At 41.7% G+C, this 19,509-nt stretch overlaps 1 protein-coding gene across 2 annotated transcripts in view; it reads right to left on the bottom strand.

Moving 5' to 3' along the window:
* Window positions 1–19,509, bottom strand: part of LOC122815922 (RNA helicase Mov10l1-like) — a 673,308-nt gene that overhangs the window by 41,006 nt on the left and 612,793 nt on the right. For both annotated transcript variants that reach the window (XM_044088785.1, XM_044088784.1), the window contains one exon: window positions 7,825–7,916. In XM_044088785.1, the coding sequence (XP_043944720.1) occupies window positions 7,825–7,916 (92 nt within the window). The remainder of the gene's footprint in view (window positions 1–7,824; window positions 7,917–19,509) is intronic.

A 19,509-nucleotide genomic window follows, 5' to 3' on the forward strand; every position in this document is an offset into this window, starting at 1 on the left:
ATAGAGTCACCTATGACTATTGCGTTGGGTACGTTGTTTTGCCTTATGGGCTGTGGTTGAGTGGCACATTGAGTCTGTGGGCTATGTGTCATTTGGGTTGTGTTGGGGGGGGTGGAGGTTGCTTGCATTTCTACTTTGGAGGTCCCTGTTGCTTGAACAGATTATTATTGAGAGCCTCCGCAAATGTTTTTGTGTTTCTATGTGTGGATTTTGGTGGTGAAGGTTTAGTGAGACTATGTGATGAATGTTGTGTGGTGCAAGTGTTTACCTTCTCCTCTTGACTGTCAAGTTCAGTCTTGGTTGGAGAGAGCTTTACCTCCAGTTTGGCTGGATAAGTGCATCTCTCACAGGCTGTAGTGTTGGGTGGTAGGAGGAGAGGGTTATCTGTGTACATGTGGCAATTGCTATATTGCCCCAAGATGCCCAGCTTCATCAGATAGACAGGAGAGAACACACTTGGACTTGCCTGAATAAAAAACTATTTTCCTCTAGATAAGTGAGGAAAGTGAGTACAAGAGCTGTTTTTCTCTAAGCAAGCGAGGAAAGTAAGTACAAAAACTGTTTTCCTCTAGGTAATGAGGAAGGGTGAGTGCTGTAGTAATTTATAGCTTACGTAGTTGCTTTCAACAAGTTCTGAACAAGTGATGAGCACGAATAAGCAAATTCAAGTGCTAAAACTAAGAATCTGTATCTGAACTACACTAGCTACAGGAAAGAAACAAGTGCAAATGCAGGCTTTTAACAAGAGAAGCAAGCCTGCACAGTCTTGCAATCACTGGAAATAGAGAAACTATACAGTCAGTTTGAGAGCGTGGAGGTCAGAATGCTGGATCTCTTAAGGGTGAGATAAGAGATCCCAATTGAGCTCTAGAATCCATGTAGGACATTTCAGAGGAGACCTGAGAGAAAGGATCCACAATAGATGAAGCCATGAAAGACAGAAAGAAAGGGAGGAGGAGGATAACAGAGCTCTTCAACCTGCTGGTTTGTTGTAAGACACCGGATAGCAGAGGAAGATAAATATAAAGGAGACTGCGACCAATCGTGAATCCAAGCATCCCTCGGGGATTAGAGGGAAGTAATCTGCTGTACTTGTTGTTTGGGGGGGAAAGCAAGAAGGTCGTAAGAAGGCTGGCCCCCAATGGCTAAGAATTAGGTTCACAACTGATTGACTAAGGGACCATTTAGGAGGAATTAGACTACACCTACTGAGTCTGTCTGCCAGAGTGCTGGATTTCCCCATTACATGTGTTTCAATCCAAAAGCGGTTTGAAGAAATTGCCCATTCCCAAACCCTCACGACCACTCTATGCAAGGGGTAAGAATGGGTTCCTCCTTGTTTACTGATATATTAAGTTACTGAGATGTTGTCAGTGTGCATTGCAATAGTTCCCAGAGGGAGAACATCCTGAAAGACTTGTAACATGAGGAAAGCTCTCCTCTCTAGGATGTTGGTATGCAATCTGGTCTCCAAGAAAGACCATGTCCTTTGGACCATCTTTCACTTGAAATTGTCTCCCCCACTCCAGATGGGGAGCGTCCATAGCCACTGTGGCTGTGGAGATGGGGAGAAAATAGCCTGTCCAGGGACAGGTCGTCCAACTGGGTCCACCAGCAATGATGACGTTTGTAAATTGGTTTATGGTATTCAAATAAGAGGTCATGAATTCAAAATTCTGTACAGAGGATAGATTTGATTTTTGTTAGATTTATAGTAATGCCCAGGGATCTGGACAGTTTAAACAGATAATCCCCGGCTTGTAACATTTGATACATGGTTGGAGCAGTAAGGGGTCAGTCGTTCAGATATGGAAACACCTGAAAATCCTTTGAGCCTCAGGTGAGCAGAAACTACTGCTGTGCATATGGAAAAAAAGAACATCCTGGGGGCTGTGATAAATCTGAAAGGCAGAGCTCTGAATTGGTAGTGACTGGCTCCCAGTTGGTAGTGCCAGATGTGTTCTGGAGCACCTATTTAATTTGATGTAATAGTATGCGTCCTGAAAAAGGATAGGGTACATCCAATCATCCTTGAGCAGAAGCAAAAAGATGGACTGAACAAAGAGAGGTGCAATGACTTTTGGGTATTATGCATACCACCGAGGCATTGTTTGCTTCCTAGGAATGTCGCATCCTGAAACAATGTGCTTCAGTAGGCACATCCATAGTCTCACCAGGGTGTGGAATAAATGAGAAGTCCAAGCAGATCAGACTCTGAGAAGCCAACACACTATTTCACTTCAGACACCCTTGTAGGTTAAGAAGGAAAGGAAGTAGTGAAGAAAGAGGGCAGGATTAGTTCCAAATTCAGAATCCTAGTTACAGGAGGAAATATCTCCATGGTGAGAAACGGTCTCCTGGGCCAGAAAAACCATACTAGTTAAGCACCTGTGCAAGCCATGAGAGGGATGAACCAACCAGACCTCTATCCTGGAAAAAGAACAGCAACAGTGAGGTCATCAGATCAGAGGGATGCTTTGGATATGAATTTGCTGCACTGGCTCAACAGCTTGAAATCGAAGAGGGCTTGGATTCAAGAAATGCAGGACTCCAACCTGTATGGTCCTAGGTTTGGGATCTAAAGGATTTTCTTAGAAACTACCTCCACAGTTTGAATCCGAAGGGGAGAACCTAGCTTAGTTTAATTTTGTAATTGTTGTAATTAGGTCGGATCTGAGAAGATGTCAGGATCTGAAAGGATTTTTTTTTGTTTTGATAGAATAACAGGGTTTTGCATTAGCATGGATTTTCTGAAGGATGCACAAACAAGGAACCATCACCACGCCTCTCAATCTATTAGTTCAGTAAAACTGGATGTAGTCACATAATATGGGCAGATTCAGGTTTGTTCCTATAGCTCATCACCATGCCTCTCAATCTATTAGTTCAGTAAAACTGGATGCAGTCAGATAATATGGGCAGATTCAGGTTTGTTCCTATAGCTTAGGAATGAGCTGGAATAACAGAGTTTGCATCAGAATGCATTTCTGCTGAAAGTATTCCCTAAATGGTGCTGAAAGCCGAATTTGTCCAGGCCGTACCTTTCAACCTCTTAGAGCTAGAAATCTGGACAAAACCATAAATAAAAGTGGGAAAAAGGCTCAAAATCAAGGACAATTTTTAAATATTGTTCTTTAGAATGAATTTCCTCAAGGGTATGAAGTCTGAAACTCAAATGTCTGTCATTATTTTTTAACTTCAATCTTTAATGATTTGCTAGTAATCTGTCAAAAAACCACAGTTATATGAAAAAACAGACCAAAAATAAGAGCAAAAATCTGAACATTCTGCAAAAATCTGTACAGTTGAGAGGTACAATCTGGACATTTCTGATCCGAGGGCACCAGGTCTGAGAAACTCTCAATTCTTCCCTCCTAAGGTCAGATCCTATTAGGACCAGAGGACAAACTATCTGGGTAGGTCGGATCCGAGAAAAGGGATAGTAGGATCTGAGGAGGCAGCCCAAAGTCACAGGATCCGAAAGTGCATTTGATCCATGCTGGCTGCCTGAAATAGTCGGGTCTGAAAACTTATGATCCGAGAAGGTTCTGCAGGTAAATGGAGAGAGTCATGATCGGGGCTGAAACCATCAGATCCGAGAAGGACTTAGGATCTGAATGGTCTAATCCGAGATGCTCCTATTGATCTCCAGCATATTTCTTATACGGGGGGGGGGGGGGGGGGGAGTTGAGCCCCAAAAGAAAACCTGTAAAAGCTGTAAAGGGCATAAGAATAGTGCCTTAAAACTCCTCTGCTCAACAGCAACAAACAATCCAACATGCTGACTGTGATTATAGGGCTGTAGAAACTGCCAGCAGTCCGTGAACTGTTTTTTCAACCTACCAAACACTAAAAAGCTTGGTTTACCCTTACCAAAAGCTGGCACATAAAACCACAAAATGTATGATGAACAGATCAGCTGGGAGGAACCCCCCCCCCCCCAAAAAAAAAAAATACCCAGACAGCATAGCTCCCAACCTCTTAGCACAAAAAACTAGACAAAGCCAAGAATAATGGGGGGGGGACACAAAGCCACAAAAAATAGGGACAAATTTCAAATATTGCTCTTATAAACTTAGAAAGTTACTATGATAACATGGTATTGTGATGCTATACATTTTCTGATGCCTGTCACTATTTAATAAAAACAATCCTTACTAATTCACCACAAAAACCAGAAAAACACAAATTTTATGAGGGACAGAGCAAAGTACAGTTGAGAGGTATGCTGGACAGTTCCAGCAGTAGTAGTGTGAGCAAAGAGTTGAATAAAGGGAATTTACTATCGACCCAATACATGTCACTCCGTAGGAGTAGTAAAAGGAGACATAGTTGTGCACATAGCAAGGGCTGCAGAGAGAACTTCTGGCTAACATTAAGGATTACGACAATACTACTTTCAATAACTTTAATCGTACTGACTTAGGAATGGAGTTCATTCTCGTTGGGGTATGAGAAGCCCAAAGGACCTGGAGAGATTAACAAAAAGTGAAAAAGCTTACCGAAAGTAAGGGAACAGCCCCGGACAACAGAGTTTGTGTTAATATACATGCTCTGAAGGATAGGAAGTCTGAAACTCAGAGGAAAGTCCCTTGGATCACCATACTGAAAAAGGAACAAACATTTGGGGAAAACATCTGGACCTTCTGCAAAAATCCAGTCAGCCGAGGGGAGAATCTGACAGGAGTAGAGAAACCACTACAGAGTTAAAAAGCCTAAGGATACAGCTGTGAGATATGCCCAGACAGAGAGCGAGAGTCTAGACAGTCAAGTGGCACACAACAGTAGTTCATGGCTATGAAGACAGACCACAAGAAACCAACAACCGAGGCAGATGACCGGACAATGGAAATCAAGTTACTGGTACCCCATAACAAATTCCAAATAACACCAGGCAATAAGGGACCGGAGAGATCACAGACGGAGGAAGGAACCTAAAAAGAAAACAGAAACAAAGGATACACCTTAAAAAAGATCAGAAGACAAGATAAAGATTACAAAATGTCCTTACAGCTCGAGACCCAGAAACCTCTGTCTTACCATTTCTGCGGCAAACAAGATCTGGGGAGTTACAAATAGAGTAATGCATTGTGGGAAGAGTGAGGAGCCTGAGACTACGACCCAGAGTCTGGAAAAATGAGTCCAAGTCAGATCAGAGGATCTGATCCATAACCCATCAGTGAGGAACATCCTCAGATATTAGCCTTTACTGCATAATGCTGTACATGTATCAGTGTTACTTTTTAATGTTATGTTTAATAAAATGTTTATAAAAAATATTTTTGAAATTATATTTGTCCAAAAATGTACAGATTTTTTTTTTATTGCCAATGAGCTTGCAAGCACTATCTAGAATATGGCAAATGGATATGTAATATGGTAAATGAGATCTGGAGAGAATGGGAAGCATTAGGAATACGGTAAATGAGATCTGGAGAGAATGGGAAGCATTAGGAATATGGTAAATGAGATCTGGAGGGAATGGGAAGCATTAGGAATATGGTAAATGAGATCTGGAGGGAATGGGAAGCATTAGGAATATGGTAAATGAGATCTGGAGGGAATGGGAAGCATTGGGAATATGGTAAATCAGATCTGGAGGGAATGGGAAGCATCTAGAATATGGTAAATGAGATCTGGAGGGAATGGGAAGCATCTAGAATATGGTAAATGAGATCTGGAGGGAATGGGAAGCATTAGGAATATGGTAAATGAGATCTGGAGGGAATGGGAAGCATTAGGAATATGGTAAATGAGATGTGGAGGGAATGGGAAGCATCTAGAATATGGTAAATGAGATCTGGAGGGAATGGGAAGCATTAGGAATATAGTAAATGAGATCTGGAGGGAATGGGAAGCATCTGGAATATGGTAAATGAGATCTGGAGGGAATGGGAAGCATTAGGAATATGGTAAATGAGATCTGGAGGGAATGGGAAGCATTAGGAATATGGTAAATGAGATCTGGAGGGAATGGGAAGCATCTAGAATATGGTAAATGAGATCTGGAGGGAATGGGAAGCATTAGGAATATAGTAAATGAGATCTGGAGGGAATGGGAAGCATCTAGAATATGGTAAATGATATCTGGAGGGAATGGGAAGCATTAGGAATATGGTAAATGAGATCTGGAGGGAATGGGAAGCATTAGGAATATGGTAAATGAGATGTGGAGGGAATGGGAAGCATTAGGAATATGGTAAATGAGATGTGGAGGGAATGGGAAGCATCTAGAATATGATAAATGAGATCTGGAAGGAATGGGAAGCATTAGGAATATAGTAAATGAGATCTGGAGGGAATGGGAAGCATCTGGAATATGGTAAATGAGATCTGGAGGAATGGGAAGCATTAGGAATATGGTAAATGAGATCTGGAGGAGGGAATGGGAAGGAGATCTGGAGGGAATGGGAAGCATTAGGAATATAGTAAATGAGATCTGGAGGGAATGGGAAGCATCTGGAATATGGTAAATGAGATCTGGAGGGAATGGGAAGCATTAGGAATATGGTAAATGAGATCTGGAGGGAATGGGAAGCATTAGGAATATGGTAAATGAGATCTGGAGGGAATGGGAAGCATCTAGAATATGGTAAATGAGATCTGGAGGGAATGCGAAGCATGGTGCATTACAGAAGCTACAGGATGAGAAGCAGAGCCAGGGAGAGTCTGAAAGGTACCATGCAACTGCTGCTTGCAGGTAACTAGTCCTGGGGTTGAAATAAAAAAAACTGCAAATGTAAGATGACTAGTTTCTCAGGAAAAGTGCAAGACTGAGTAACAGTGAAGACCACCAGTGCTCCCCTGTATAATGATGGGCAGCATCCCCCACACGATGCTGCCCTGGAGCTGTCCTCTTCCCACTACTGTCCAGACTTGAAGTATTCTTCTGGGCTCTGCTGCCACTCATTGTAAGCACGAGTACTACGAATGGTCAGGAGTGACGACAGTAAGACTGCTGCCGCTCATTGTAAGCACGAGTACTATGAATGGTCAGGAGTGATGACAGTAAGACTGCTGCCGCTCATTGTAAGCACGAGTACTATGAATGGTCAGGAGTGACGACAGTAAGACTGCTGCCACTCATTGTAAGCACGAGTACTATGAATGGTCAGGAGTGACGACAGTAAGACTGCTGCTGCTCATTGTAAGCACGAGTACTATGAATGGTCAGGAGTGATGACAGTAAGACTACCCTGCTTGCTCCAGAATGGTAGCCTGACCTAAGGTGCACTGGTGAGACTGCATGCCACTACTGTCTGTGTCTAATGCTCAACTGCAGGCGCTGGAATGGAGGGCATGGAGAGGGTGTGTGGGGGAGGAAGAACAGGGCAACTGAAGGTGTACTCTCATTCTGTAGCCCTCCTTTTGCCATGCCAATTCCCAGCAAGATGGAAACCAAGGAAAGATCCATGTTTGGAAGGACAAAAAACAACAGTTGTGCTGCAGGGGGTTTCACTATAGAGTACCACATTCACATAATGAAAGCAGTACAGATCTGTGAACATCCCAGCCTTGTTGGAAGACAGAAACCATGAAACATAACCCCCCCCCCCGTATAAACAATAACAAGATGACTGGCAGTGTCACCTGCTGTCATCACAGTCAGTGGCACAAAATCTACCACCTCCACTGCCAAATGATCATCTCACTGGGCTGTCAGGGTCAAGTAGCGTGGAAGTAAAAGTGATCAGCTGTGGATATCCGGGCAGGGTCTTGGCTCAAGGATGCTATAAAAACAAAGACTGTGGAGTTATACTTTTTAAAAAATGCTGTGAAATAAGTTGAATATGTTATAATTTTGACATCCAGCAAAAACTTTACCCTTGAAGAACTTCAATCTCAGGAGGAAGGTCACATCCTACACATGCTCCGTTCATGGCACAGTATTCCAAAAAGGCCCCAAAGCAAGGATCCTGTAAAAATGATGTTTTTAAGAGTTTATATGAACTCATCACCTGAATAAACCAGTACATAAATTATAAAGACTAATATATGCTGCTCCACAATACACACTACATTGTACCATAGAAAGACAATATGTTTAACTCGTATCAGTTAATCTGCAAGAAGACACTCTAAAGTAAACAAGTTACATTTCCTCTGATATCTCCAGTTTAGAACAATCCTGAAATTTCTTTAGTTTAATAAACTTCTCTATGTGGAAGATTTGCAGTCCATATATCTCTAGTTAATCACTGTATATTAATAATATACTACATGGCTGGAAATATATCAACCTTAGTTCATTTGGCAATCCTTTTTTTTTGACTGCCAAATGGACTAAAGTTGATACATTTCCAGCCATGTAGTATAGTGTCTTGGATAAAAATCACAGACTTAATAATCTGGTTAAATAAAAGGTACCACATCATTATAAATTTTATTTAAAGTACATAAGGGTTATATTATTATGACAGCTACTAAGTAGGACACCAGCTCGAATGTCACACTGATGGGGGAAGGGATTAACTAGAGATATGGACTGAAGATCTTCCACACAGAGAAGTTTCTTGCACTGTTTTGTTTTTGGACCCACTACACTTGCTTAGTGGATTATTTTGAGACTTCGGGGATACCACGGAGATTATTTATTTATTTATTTTTAATTCTTTAGTTCTGACGTTTATTGACCTGCACATCTACCAGCACAAATTGTCCATCCTTTGGATAAGATTTTAAACTGGGTCCCACCTGCTTGACTTGGTGATATAAAACAACACACATCACTTACTGTAAATAGCAGCAGAATCTTCAGAGAGCTCTGTCTAGATTTCTACCGATCAGTTTGAATACTACTACACTACTTCAGGTCATCTACAGATCAGTACGAATACTACCATACTACTTCAGGTCATCTACCGGTCAGTATGAATACTACCTCAGGTCATCTACCGATCAGTATGAATACTACCTCAGGTCATCTACTGATCAGTATGAATACTACCACACTACCTCAGGTCATCTACCGATTAGTATGAATACTACCTCAGGTCATCTACCGAGCAGTATGAATACTACCTCAGGTCATCTACCGATCAGTACGAATACTAACACACTATCTCAGGTCATCTACCGATCAGTATGAATACTACCTCACTACCTCAGGTCATCTACCGATCAGTATGAATACTACCTCACTATCTCAGGTCATCTACCGATCACATTATGAATACTACCTCACTACCTTAGGTCATCTACCGATCAGTATGAATGTTACCTCACGTCATCTACCAATCAGTATGAATACTAACACACTACCTCAGGTCATCTACCGATCAGTATGAATACTACCTCAGGTCATCTACCGGTCAGTATGTATACTACCACACTACCTCAGGTCATCTACCGGTCAGTATGTATACTACCACACTACCTCAGGTCATCTACCGATCAGTATGAATACTACCTCACTACCTCAGGTCATCTACCGATCACAGTATGAATACTACCTCACTACCTTAGGTCATCTACCGATCAGTAGGAATGTTACCTCACGTCATCTACCGATCAGTATGAATACTAACACACTACCTCAGGTCATCTACCGATCAGTATGAATACTACCACACTAGCTCAGGTCATTACCAATTAGTATGAATATTAACACACTACCTCAGGTCATCTACCAATCAGTATGAATACTACCTCACTAGCTCAGGTCATCTACCGATCAGTATGAATACTATCTCTCTACCTCAGGTCATCTACCGATCAGTATGAATACTACCTCAGGTCATCTACCGATCATTATGAATACTACCACACTACCTCAGGTCATCTACCAATCAGTATGAATACTACCTCACTAGCTCAGGTCATCTACTGATCAGTATGAACACTAACACACTACCTCAGGTCATCTACCGATCAGTATGAATACTACCTCACTACCTCAGGTCATCTACCGATCACAGTATGAATACTGTCATCTACCGATCACAGTATGAATACTACCTCACTACCTTAGGTCATCTACCGATCAGTAGGAATGTTACCTCACGTCATCTACCGATCAGTATGAATACTACCACACTAGCTCAGGTCATTACCAATTAGTATGAATACTACCTCAGGTCATCTACCGGTCAGTATGCATAATACCACACTACCTCAGGTCATCTACCGATCAGTATGAATACTACCAGACTACCTCAGGTCATCTACCGATCAGTATGAATACTACCTCACTACCTCACAGGTCATCTCGATCAGTAGTATGAACACTAACACACTACCTCAGGTCATCTACCGATCAGTATGAATACTACCACACTAGCTCAGGTCATTACCAATTAGTATGAATACTAACACACTAGCTCAGGTCATCTACCGATCAGTATGAATACTATCTCACTACCTCAGGTCATCTACCGATCAGTATGAATACTACCTCAGGTCATCTACCGATCATTATGAATACTACCACACTACCTCAGGTCATCTACCAATCAGTATGAATACTACCTCACTACCTCAGGTCATCTACTGATCAGTATGAACACTAACACACTACCTCAGGTCATCTACCGATCAGTATGAATACTACCTCAGGTCATCTACCGGTCAGTATGTATACTACCACACTACCTCAGGTCATCTACTGGTCAGTATGAATACTACCTCAGGTCATCTACCAGTCAGTATGAATACTACCTCACCTCAGGTCATCTACCGGTCAGTATGAATACTACCTCACTAGCTCAGGTCATCTACCGATCAGTATGAATACTACCTCACTACCTCAGGTCATCTACCGATCAGTATGAATACTACCTCACAACCTCAGGTCATCTACCGATCAATATGAATACTACATCAGGTCATCTACCGATCAGTATGAATACTACCTCACTACCTCAGGTCATCTACCGATCAGTATGAATACTACCTCACTAGTTCAGGTCATCTACAGATCAGTATGAATACTAACACACTACCTCAGGTCATCTACCGATCAGTATGAATACTACCTCACTAGCTCAGGTCATCTACCGATCAGTATGACTACCACCTCGGGTCATCTACCGGTCAGTATGAATACTACCTCACCTCAGGTCATCTAATGAATACTACCTGGTCATCTATACTACCTCACCTCAGGTCATCTACCGGTCAGTATGAATACAACCACACTAGCTCAGGTCATGTACCGAGCAGTATGAATACTGTCTCAGGTCATCCCTGAAAAATGGGCTACTGACCTAGTGGGACTAACCTGAACAAAACATACATGCATACATATATAAAGTTACATGCAGGGCTAGAATTCCATCCTCAGACCCTGGACTTTCAAAGTTCATACTCCACGTACTAAGCAAGCATAATTATAACGGTTGCACAAGCCCTACTTACTTGTAACAGTAGATGTTCGAATTCTTTACTGCCTCAGTGGCATTTTGGATTATGTGCCCGGAAAACCCACTAATGGCCAGCTTCCTAAAGTTCAGACTCCCCTTCGTCTTTCCACGACAAGTTATTAGTTCAGCATATCCTGAGAGGGAAGCCTTCATTTGTTACAGGAACTGAGTCTTCAGGTTTTTTCACTTCCACAAGAGGAGAGGAAAGTAAAAAGTCAGAACCATCTAAGCAAGAGTGCATTTGCAGCCAGAATACTACATAAAAACTAAATCCAACAATGACCAGCTCTGAGGAGGTTGAAACCTACCTCAACTATGCTACATCTGGAGGATGGCAGGTGGGTGCTGCCACTGAGGCAACAATGAATTCAAACATCTACTGCAACTGCATTGTGTTTATCACTCCCACTGCCTCAGCAGCATTTTGGGTAGATTCACAAAGGTAACCTTTCCTGGGAGGTGGAAAGATAAGGATCCAGGAGACCATGGACAATGGTCTTACCAAAGCCTGTTCTGGACCTTGGAATCCAGTCTGTAGTGTGGTATGTACAGAGGACTTGCGTGCTGCCTCTATAATGTTTCTAGAGTCCACCCCTTTCCGATATGCCATGAGAGAGGATACGGCCCTAGTTGAGGGAATAATAACCTTGCCTGGAGGAGATTTACTATGGTGGGAGTAAAAGAAAACAATAGTAGAGGACAACCATCATGCAATAATTTGCGTAGAGACAGGTTGAACCTTTCTTAGCCCCTTTATAGGGGACAGACTGCTGTTAAGTATTCCTTAAGGGCCGTGTTCTGTCATGGTAGTGCCTGTACATATCCAAGGTATGTAGAATCTTTTTTTTTTTTTTTTTTTAGTCAGGACAGAATGTTGGGAGACTGATGGCTTGATTAAAGGTAAATTCTGAAACAATTAAAGACATGAATGATGGAGTAGCGTGTACCAGCACCCTGTCCTTATGAAGAAACAGATAGAGCTGACCCACCATAAGACACTGCAGCTCAAAGATGCACCTTGCAGAAGTCAGAGCAATGAATAAAACAAAAGTGTTCCGAGTAATGAGGCAGGATCAAAGGGAAGTAAGGTCAATTTTTCAGGAAAAAAGTTAAGATTCCAGGGAGGAGGAATTTGCTTTCAAGGGGATCTCACTTGCAACAATCTTTATATAAACTGTTTGACCAAAAAAAAGCAAACAAAAAACCTGCACTGTCTATTGCTGTTTTAAGTAGTTAATGCACTGTATTACATTGTATACAATAGTTCTAGGAATGCTGTAGCTAGTTTGTGTGGTCTTGTTACACCTGGGCTCCAAACTAGTCATTCTAAATTAAGAAGGTTTTTTTTTGCACTTGTGGCAAAAGTGTGTAGATCTGACCTATCCGAGTTGGGGAATACTGGTAAAAGGTTTATTGTGTATTCTTCCTTGATTGGCAGTTAGCTTAAAACTTATTCCACTTTGCTCATATTTAAGCCTTGTGTTTCCATGGGCTTTGGCATAACTACTCAGAGCTATTTGTTGTTTAATGACTTTGCTAGCGTGTGCTGAGAACCCGCTTTCAACTGGAGCAACCCATTACTCAAAAGATGAAAATAAGTATTTGGTTGCCCTTGTCTTGTTAACTGTGACCATATCTTAGCAGTTTTTGCTGTTTTTTCCCCTGCACTTTACATTAAAAAGAATGTACCATCTTCTGCTGCTTTAAGTAATTAACTACACTGTATTACATTGTATCTGATAGTTATAGGACTGTTGTAGCTAGTTTGTCTGGTCTTTTTACACTTGGGCTCCAAACCAGCCATTCTACATTAAAGAAAGTTTTTTTCCTGCACTCTTGTGGCACAAGTGTGCCCATATGACCTACGTGAACTGGGGACTGCTGGTAGAAGACTTACTGTGTGCTTTTCTGATTGGTAGTTGGCTTAAAACTTGCTCATCTTTGCTCATATTTAAGCCTTTACGCTAAGCTGCTCTACACACAGAGGTGGTTAGCAGTGGCCTGCACAGACACAAACACCTTGAAACAAATTCCCCTAGAATACAGTGGATATAAAATGCGTACACACCCCTGTTAAAATGCCAGGTTTTGCGATATAAAAAAATGAGACCACAATAAATCATTTCAGAACTTTTCCCACTTTAATGTGACCTATAACATGTACAATTCAATTGAAAAACAAATCTGTTAGGGGAAAAAATATAAGAAAAAAAATGTACAATAAGCTGGTTGCATAAGTGTGCACACCCTTAAACTAATACTTTGTTGAACCACCTTTTAATTTAATTACGGCATTCAGACTTCTTGGGTAGGAGACTATCAGCATGGCACATCCTGATTTGGCAATATTTGCCCACTCTTCCTTGCAAAAGCACTCCAAATCTGTCAGATTGCGAGGGCATCTATTGTGCACTGCCCTCTTCAGGTCACCCCACAGATTTTATATCGGATTTAGGTCTGGGCTTTGGTTGGGCCATTCCAAAACTTTAATTTTCTTCTGGTGAAGCTATTCTTTTCTTGATTTGGATGTATGCTTGGGATCATTGTCATGCTGAAAGGTGAAATTTCTCTTCATCTTCAGCTTTCTAGCAGATGCCTGAAGGTTTTGGGCCAAAAGTGACTGGTATTTGGAACTGTTCATAATTCCCTCCACCTTGACTAAAGCCCCAGTTCCAGCTGAAGAAAAGCAACCCCAAAGCATGATACTGCCACCACCATGCTTCACCATGGGGATGGTGTTCTTTTGGTGATACAAAGTGCTGTTTTTATGCCAAACATACCTTTTGGAATTGTGGCCAAATAGTTCAACCTTGGTCTCATTAGACCATAACATGTTTTCCCACATGCTTTTGGTAAACGCTGTTTTTGTTTTGCAAATTTTAGCTGAGCCTGGATGTTTTTCTGTGTAAGAAAAGACTTCCATCTTGCAACCCTACATCACAGTCTAGACATATGGACAGTAAGGGAGATTGTCACATGTATTACACAACCAGTTCTTGCCAGAACTTCCTGCAGCTCCTTCAGTGTTGTTGTAGTTCTCTTGGCAGCCTCCCTGACCATTTTTCATCTTGTCTTTTCATCAGTTTTGTAAGGACCATCCAGTTCTTTGCAAAGTCACTGCTGTCCCATATTTTCTGCACTTTTTGATAACTGTCTTCACTGTGTTCCATGGTACATCCAATGCTGTGGAAATGTTTTTGTACCCTTCTCCTGATTGATACTTTTCAACAATGAGATCCCTTTGATGCTTTGTAAGGTCTCTGCGAACCATGGCTTTTGCTCTAGCAGGCAACTGAGTAAATGTCAGGAAAGTCCTACTAGGACAGATGAACTTTATTTGGGGTTAATCAGAGTCTCTTTAATTGATGACAGGTGTTAGCCAAGAAGACTGAATGCTGTAATTAAATCAAAAGGTGCTTCATCCAAGTATTAGTTGAAGAGTGTGCACACTTATGCAACCAGCTTATTATACATTTTTTTATATTTTTTCCCCTACCACATTTGTTTGTTTTTCAATTGAATTGTACAGGTTATAGGTCACATTAAAGGTGGGAAAAGTTTTGAAATGATTTACCATGGTCTCATTTTTTTATATCAAAAAAACTTGGTGTATTAACACGGGTGTGTACACCTTTTATATCCACTGTAACTATCACTAACACTATACTCAGTGTATTGATACTCTAGGAGCAAATAACAGCTGTGTGCCGAGCAACACTGCTTTGTGTGGTTGCTTTTGACTATGCAAAGTATAGTCCCCCTCTCTGTGGCACCAACACAGTCCAGTCTAATTTAACCCATTCCCTTCCCTGACTAAATCAACATTATGATCATGGATGGGCAGTTTCTCTGTGGCCAGCCTGGTGGACACAGGCATCCTGAGGCAATGTAGCAACTGTCATGTATACTGACAACCAGTTACTCTTGAAACAAACAAATACTTTACACATGGACAAATCAAATGCTAAACAGGTTGTCAGCATACACACATCATTTCCCACACTAAATAAGGGCACAACACATAAATCCACATATGCAAAGGTACTCTCTAGTAAGTAGTGACTTCTCCTGGGGGTTGGGAGGGTGGCTTAATGGTTAAGGTGTTTGCCTTACAAGCATAAGGTGCAGGGTTTGAGTCTCGGCAGTTAGCTTAGTACTAACCTATGAATCTATGAACACAAACAATATTTAGTATATTCTGTTCCCTGTTTTGTGGGAGTTTGATTCTCTGCAGTTAGCCTAGTACTAGCCTATGAACCTAAATCACATTGTTCAAACAAGTCCAAGTTCAAGATTCACTTCCTAAACATCAACAGTGTGGCTGTAAATTGCTTTTGGGGTTGGGAGGGTGGTCTAATGGTTAAGGTGTTTGCTTTACAAACACAAGGTGCAGAGTTTGAGTCTCATAAGGAATAATTGGCTAAGCTTAAAATAGCTCGCAAGGACAGCTAGCTTAGTACTAATCTATGAACCTAACCTATGAACCTATGAACCTTACCAAAATAGCAGAGGCCTTCCAAACAGGGCCTTCAGAAACCACTTACACACACAGTGAGAAAAAACAACCTCAACACAACAAAGACACCAAAATAAGCACATAAAACAACACCACAAGACCCAATACACTGGTCATAGAAAACTTCATAGTGAGACACATGGATGTTCCCTTCACTAGGCTGGATAAAGAGCGGGTTATGCTTAGCTACCTGTCAGGTGCCAAGATCCATCAAGCCACTCAACCACAAGTACCAGTATGATTCCATCGCATCCCATGTGGGAGTGGATGACTTGAGATGTACCTCTCTGGACTACATGAAGAGAGACACGACTGAACTTTCAGATTGTATGTCAAAGGTAGGCATAAGCTTAGCCTTGAGCAGCATTCTACCATCTCCAAGGATGATGCCACAATAGAAACAAAAAATGATTGACCTTAACAATTGGCTTAACTTCTAGTGTCAGTCCAAAGGGATCCAATATCTGTTGGGCTGGAAAGGCATGGTCGACCTGCCACACTGCTTTGCCAGATATGGTCTGCACTTGTCTCCTTCTAGGCTTCTGAATACTGGCAAAGGCGTTAGCAACCCCTACTGTGCCTTTTTTAGGCAGTGTCAAAATAACAAACCTTCCAATGTAACAATATCCTCTCTAGATAAATTCAAGGTACTGCTACTTAATGCTAGGAGTCTAAACAAGAACCTCTCTAGATAAACTCAAGGTACTGCTGCTTAATGTTAGGAGTCTAAACAAGAACCTCTCTAGATAAACTCAAGGTACTTCTGTTTAATGTTAGGAGTCTAAACAAGAACCTCTCTAGGTAAACTCAAGGTACTGCTACTTAATGTTAGGAGTCTAAACAAGAACCTCTCTAGATAAACTCAAGGTACTGCTACTTAATGCTAGGAGTCTAAACAAGAACCTCTCTAGATAAACTCAAGGTACTGCTACTTAATGTTAGGAGTCTAAACAAGAACCTCTCTAGATAAACTCAAGGTACTGCTATTTAATGTTAGGAGTCTAAACAAGAACCTCTCTAGATAAACTCAAGGTACTGCTGCTTAATGTTAGGAGTCTAAACAAGAACCTCTCTAGATAAACTCAAGGTACTGCTGCTTAATGTTAGGAGTCTAAACAAGAACCTCTCTAGATAAACTCAAGGTGCTGCTGCTTGATGTTAGGAGTCTAAACAAGAACCTCTGTAGAGAAACTCAAGGTACTGCTGCTTAATGCTAGGAGTCTAAACAAGAAACTGCACTCCCTGGAAGCACTTCTCACCTTGGAAGATGCTGATGTCTATGTAGTCACCAAACATGGTTCAAAGCCATGGAAAGCACCCTGGCTGTGCAGGGCTACAATTCCATCCAAACAATCAGACCACAAACTAAGTGTGAAAGAACCAGAGGAGGAAGGTGCATCTATCTTCATTAAGGATAAGTACACCTCAGACCAGAGGAGGAAGGTGTATCTATCTTCATTAAGGATAAGTACACCTCAGACCAGCGGAGGAAGGTGTGTCTATCTTCATTAAGGATAAGTACACCTCAGACCAGAGGAGGAAGGTGTATCTATAGTCATTACGGATAAGTACACCTCAGACCAGCGGAGGAAGGTGTGTCTATCTTCATTAAGGATAAGTACACCTCAGACCAGAGGAGGAAGTTGTATCTATCTTCATTAAGGATAAGTACACCTCAAACCAGAGGAGGAAGGTGTGTCTATCTTCATTAAGGATAAGTGCACCTCAGACCAGCGGAGGAAGTTGTATCTATCTTCATTAAGGATAAGTACACCTCTGACCAGAGGAGGAAGTTGTATCTATCTTCATTAAGGATAAGTACACCTCAGATCAGAGGAGGAAGGTGTATCTATCGTCATTAAGGATAAGTACACCTCAGACCAGCGGAGGAAGGTGTGTCTATCTTCATTAAGGATAAGTACACCTCAGACCAGCGGAGGAAGTTGTATTTATCTTCATTAAGGATAAGTACACCTCAGACCAGAGGAGGAAGGTGTGTCTATCTTCATTAAGTATAAGTACACCTCTGACCAGAGGAGGAAGTTGTATCTATCTTCATTAAGGATAAATATACCTCAGACAAGAGGGGGAAGGTGTATCTATCTTCATTAAGGAAAAGTACACCTCAGACCAGAGGAGGAAGGTGTATCTATCTTCATTAAGGATAAGTACACCTCAGACCAGAGGAGGAAGGTGTATCTATCTTCATTAAGGATAAGTACACCTCAGACCAGAGGAGGAAGGTGTATCTATCTTCATTAAGTACACATCAGACCAGAGGAGGAAGGTGTATCTATCTTCATTAAGGATAAGTGCACCTCAGACCAGAGGAGGAAGGGGTATCTATCTTTATTAAGGATAAGTACACCTCAGACCAGAGGAGGAAGGTGTATCTATCTTCATCAAGTACACCTCAGACCAGAGGAGGAAGGTGTATCTATCTTCATTAAGGATAAGTGCACCTCAAACCAGAGGAGAAAGGTGCATCTATCTTCATTAAGGATAAGTACACCTCAGACCAGCGGAGGAAGGTGTGTCTATCTTCATTAAGGATAAGTACACATTAGACCAGAGGAGGAAGGTGTATCTATCTTCATTAAGGATAAGTGCAGCTCAGACCAGAGGAGGAAGGTGTATCTATCTTCATTAAGGATAAGTACACCTCAGACCAGAGGAGGAAGGTGTATCTATCTTCATTAAGGATAAGTACACCTCAGACCAGAGGAGGAAGGTGTGTCTATCTTCATTAAAGATAAGTACACCTCAGACCAGCAGAGGAAGGTGTGTCTATCTTCATTAAGGATAAGTACACCTCAGACCAGAGGAGGAAGTTGCATCTATCTTCATTAAGGATAAGTGCACCTCAGACCAGAGGGGGAAGGTGCATCTACCTCAAGACTGGTCAAACAGTACGACACTCTTGTGCTGCTTCATGTTCAATTAACCATAGGCAAAACTCCCCTACCACATCGTAGCCAGCTATAAGTCCCCCACCATGAACTAGGAAAAGCATACCGCCCACGTGGACTTACTGGAATCACTTACCATACAGCCCAACAACTTCCTCATGGGTGGTTTTAATTATCCTACCATCGACTGGGAAACCAACACAACCACAAACATGCTGACTCAGAGGTCCTTGGACTGTCACTACAAATGCTATGGAATAGTCCGTCAGCACACACGAAGGACTCAAATGTCCTGGACACAGTACTCACTGACATGGGAGAGCAATGCACCCCGGCCTGTGTGATGCTGTCCCTGGTAAGATCGGACTATAAATTAGTCTCTTTTGATGTAATTATAAGGCCAGATACCCCATCAAGCTCAAAAGCACTTTGAATTTTTCAAAGACAAATTACCTCCTACTAAGCGATGGTAAAGTTTCAAAGCCCCCTCAAACAGAGCTAACACAGACTCCTACGCAGAGGTGTACATCATCACCCTGTATAGCCACTTAAAAAGTTGTACAGAATTGGCTGTACCTGACAGGATTAAGACCTGGTCTTGCCAGAAAAACAAACCACCCTGGTGAATCCCTAGTATAAACAGACTATATAACAAAAAAACTGATCTTCAAACACAAGAGGGAACTGGCTTAGCAGAGGAAGAAATCTCTCTAGCCTAAACAAA

Source organism: Protopterus annectens, chromosome 11.part0 (assembly GCF_019279795.1).
Source record: "Protopterus annectens isolate FY-2018-M chromosome 11.part0, PAN1.0, whole genome shotgun sequence".
Taxonomy (NCBI): Eukaryota; Metazoa; Chordata; order Ceratodontiformes; family Protopteridae; genus Protopterus; species Protopterus annectens.